Source organism: Mesoplodon bidens (genome assembly GCF_964165515.1).
Source record: "Mesoplodon bidens genome assembly, chromosome: 6".
Lineage (NCBI taxonomy): Eukaryota > Metazoa > Chordata > Mammalia > Artiodactyla > Ziphiidae > Mesoplodon > Mesoplodon bidens.
Genome location: NC_138162.1, coordinates 99384200 through 99388399, shown reverse-complemented (window position 1 = coordinate 99388399; position 4200 = coordinate 99384200). Strand labels below are relative to the sequence as shown.

Sequence of the window (4200 nt, the reverse complement as noted above, 5' to 3'; positions counted from 1 at the left end):
GTAACGCATTTTAAGAAATGTTTAATACTTTAAAAAGAGCAATACCTAAGTCTCAATCACTTAAAAATAAATACATTTTATCCAATTAAGGCACACCATTATTTTATATACCACCAACAAAGAAAGAAAGGAAACGGTAGCAAATTAATGCCACATGATGCTGCCTGGCTCCTGTGATTAGAAAACAATCTTATGGTTACCAGGGGAAAGGGAGGGAGGGATAAACTGGAGATTGGGATTGACATATACACACTATTATATATTTATAAAATAGATAGCTAATAAGGACCTACTGTATATATAGCACAGGGAACTCAATACTCTGTAATGACCTGTATGGGAAAAGAGTCTAAAAAATAGTGCATGTATGTATATGTATAACTGGTTCACTGCGCTGTACAGCAGAAAGTAACACAACATTGTAAATCAGCTATATTCCCAAAAAAAAAAAAAAAAAACACCTCGGATTTCAGGGATGTTAGGTGAGCAAACACCCAATTCTTGACATCTAGGAAGAGGCCTGCTTTTGCGGCTGTCCTCTGCCAGCTGGCCACCGGGCGGCGCAAGATGCCAGCGCACTCGGTTGTTTTCCTTACCTGTTATTTCCTCTGTCTTGAAGCAGTCTGGGCTCCCAGCGAATCAACCCGCTCCGCCCGCCAACTGTCCTGTCCAGTCTCAAAGGCCTCACCTAGAAAAGGGGGGAGGTGCAATGGAATGCACCCCACCGCGCATTTCAGTGTAGCGCAGAGAGATGCAGACATCAAAAGTGATAAGCTCAGTGAGTGAACCATCTGAAGCTGCAGGCTTATAGGTCCTTAATGGTCACAGCCAAGCAATGTCTATTAAACGCTCTCAAGCTCTCGTTTAGTTTTATTCTTCTATTACTGGATTACAAGCTTTTAATATATGCATATTTAAGTCAATAAAACATTTCAAAATAGACTAAGAATTATGGGCTTTTCCTCCGTCAGTAGTGGGTTGGGGTCTCCTTTCGTCCCCACCTCCTCCCTGGGTGGGTTTTGCAGTCCTTACTCTGCCTTCATTAATGTGCAGCTTGGACCGGGCTCAGCCGACCCTACCAGGGCCGTTCCTTGACCAGAGGGCCGGAGGCCAAGTCCCTGGAGGTCAATGAAAGTGTGGAGGAGGGAGATGGTCAGGGTGTTTCCGGCCGGCCTGTAGATGGCGCCCCGCGAAAGGGATTCCGAGCCGCGTTCCCCAAGCTCTTGTGGCCTGGAGCTTAGAGGTCCGGGCGGAGCGCACCCGGCTGTGAAGACGGTGCAGCAGCCAGGTGTTCCTTCCAACTCCCACGGCTCCTCCGCACTTGTGCTAGAACTGGGTGGGCGGAATTACATGCAAACGTTCAGCAGGGCCCGTGTAGGGGGCGCGTATCGAGGGGCACAGGAGCGGCACGCGGCCGCGACCCCCACGCGCCGAGCAGCCTGGCGACCTCCACGCGCGGCGGGCCCTTCCTACCCCACCCAGCGGCAGGTGGACAGTGTCGCTATGAAGAGAAAGCCTCGATTGTCCCTCCTACAAACCGCCACACGCCAGATCTCCTCTATTATGCACCCTCCATAGAAATGCAAACGAGCCGCGTGCGCCGGCCGCAATCTGCTCGCGCGCCCGGGCGCCCCGCAGCGCTCTGCAGCGGGCGGGGAGGTTGGCTAGGACCTTTCAGCTCACCCGGGTAGGGGCCTTGTTTGTGCTAGGAGAACCTCGCGCTCTGGGCCGTAGTGTCAGCTGGAGGGTGCTGCACTCAGGCCTTTTGCAAGCTTAAAGCCAGCGCTGCGTGTTTTTGCTTTAGGTTCCGGTTTAAAAGCAATGGTCTCATAGACTCCAAATTTAAAGTAAAGAAAACATAGAAAGGTAGCAACAAAAATAAATGCAAAAAAAAAAATCATTATATTCCCCAAAGGTGCGTTTCACAAATTGCAGCGTACTATTAGTCGGCAAGGTTTTTTCTTTTCTTTTCTTTTTTTAAAAACTTTTTCCTTTTAAGGACTTAAGAAAAACAAAAAGGCGAGATGAAATCTGCAGGCTCCAGTCTGCCTGGTAACACTCCGACAAAAGCGGCAGATTTGAGGCATTGTCATCCCCCGCAGCCCTCCCCACGTGGCCTTCTGGCACGAGCCTCCGGCCGCCGCCTCATTTGCATCAGAAAGCGGGCGCGGGCCAATGGGCGCGCAGGCTCGCGCCAGCTGGCTGTGCCAAGGGCCCAGCCTATATAAGGGAGCGCGGCGGCGCCGAGTCTAACTAGCTGGTGGTAGACGCGCCGGTTTGGGCAGTAGACCTTCTTGTCTTCGCTCGCGTCCGCTCCGCCCTCTCCTCTTGTGGATAATTTGCTGCTCGCCAATCGCAACATGACTCTGGAAGAAGTTCGCGGCCAGGACACGGTTCCCGAAAGCACGGCCAGGTAGCTCGGCGCCGAGCGTCGGACGTCTTTGGGCTCGGGGATCCTGATCCTGCCCTGGCCGCGGCTGGCTGGGCGTCAGTCTTCGGGCCCGCTGGGGTGGGAACCCGCTGGGTGGGAGCCGGGCGCGAGTGTGCCGGCTGGGCCGGGGGTACGGCACTGAACTGGCGCGCAGGACTGGGGCGCTGGGGGTGCGTCCCCGGGCCTGAGGATCCCGGCGCACCCTCCTGCTAGTCCCTGCTCACGGCGCTGGCTCGTCCGCAGGATGCAGGGCGCCGGGAAAGCGCTGCACGAGCTGCTGCTGTCTGCGCAACGCCAGGGTTGCCTCACCGCCGGCGTCTACGAGTCCGCCAAAGTTCTGAACGTGTGAGTATAGACGCGGGCCGGGCAAGGCGAGCGGGGCGGGAGGAGCGGCAGGGAGACCGGGGAGATGGCGGCGAGGGACACCTCGGGCTCCCCGAGCCGACCTCACCACCTCCTCCTCGCCCGCGCAGGGATCCCGACAACGTGACCTTCTGCGTGCTGGCCGCCGACGAGGAGGACGAGGGCGACATCGCGCTGCAGATCCACTTCACTTTGATCCAGGCGTTCTGCTGTGAGAACGACATAGACATCGTGCGCGTGGGCGACGTGCAGAGACTGGCAGCGATCGTGGGTACCGGCGACGAGGCGGGTGCGCCGGGGGACCTGCACTGCATCCTCATTTCGGTGAGTGTCGCCTCCGTCCCGATGTCGTCCCCGCCCCCGTCATCGGCCAGTGGCCGGCCCGGCTGACCTCTGCGCTCTCCCCGCAGAACCCCAACGAGGACGCATGGAAGGACCCCTCCTTGGAGAAACTCAGCCTGTTCTGCGAGGAGAGTCGCAGCGTCAACGACTGGGTGCCCAGTATCACCCTCCCCGAGTGACAGCCCCGCGGGTATCCTTGGTCTGATCGACGTGGTGACGCCCCGGGGCGCCTAGCGCGGGGCTGGCTCTGTGGATGCGCCCTCCGAGGGCGCCGGAGTGCGGCGTGGAGACTGGCAGGCGGGGGCGCGTGGAGAGCGGCGAGGAGGTGCGGCTCCCTCCCGAGGAGGGACCCGGCGGCGGCAGGGGCAGGCTGGCCCCAGCCCAGGACCCTACAAGTGTGGGGAGCGGCTGCTCGCCCAGGAAGGCCGGAGGCGGGACCTTGGCCGCGCGGCCGAGAAGGACGGACTGGCCGGGCAGGAGTGACTCAGCAGCCTGTACTCCCGGCAGAAAGGAGGAGGAAGGCAAGGCCAGGCGGCCTGGACTTGCACACCAGTTACAGGAGCTCTGACGGATTTAGCAGTATGCACTGCTGTTTCAAAACGGACACGGGTGATGCTTCATTTTCTAAAGGATTATCCTGCTGCAGCTTTGAGTTTTACAATAAACTTACTGAAACAAACTTACTCTCTTTATTGAAGGCAGGGGATCTTTGTCTGCGGGGAGGTGGTTTGCAGGGCCGTTGACTTCTGAAATTCACGGAACTCGATGGCACTTGTTCCATCTTCCTGTTGGGGCCGGATTACAGGCTCCTGGGGGTGCTGGAAGTGGGGGAGGGGACGCCAGCTGGGTATTAGGGCAGCACTTGAGCCCTGCTCCTATTTCTCTCCCTTTAGGAAAATTTTTAAACTCGCAACACAGGAGCATACTTGGGATAAGACATCAGTGCAGCAGCTGGCCATCCAACCTGATAACAGAGGCCTTTCCCTCCCCTGCCCCTCTCTCTCCTCTGCCCCCTGCTTTCCAACAGCTGCTTATCAGAACAGCTTGCAGGATGCAGGCAGCGC

General features: G+C 57.1%; 1 protein-coding gene across 1 annotated transcript; it reads left to right on the top strand.

Annotated features, from left to right (window-relative positions):
• The first annotated feature begins 2090 nt into the window (after window positions 1-2090).
• On the top strand, window positions 2091-3815 carry GADD45G (growth arrest and DNA damage inducible gamma). The gene is made up of 4 exons (XM_081237697.1): window positions 2091-2413; window positions 2675-2776; window positions 2905-3118; window positions 3205-3815. Exons 1-4 carry the CDS (start codon window positions 2361-2363, stop codon window positions 3313-3315), a joined length of 480 nt encoding a protein of 159 aa, XP_081093823.1. The 5' UTR covers window positions 2091-2360; the 3' UTR covers window positions 3316-3815.
• Window positions 3816-4200: the final 385 nt, after the last annotated feature.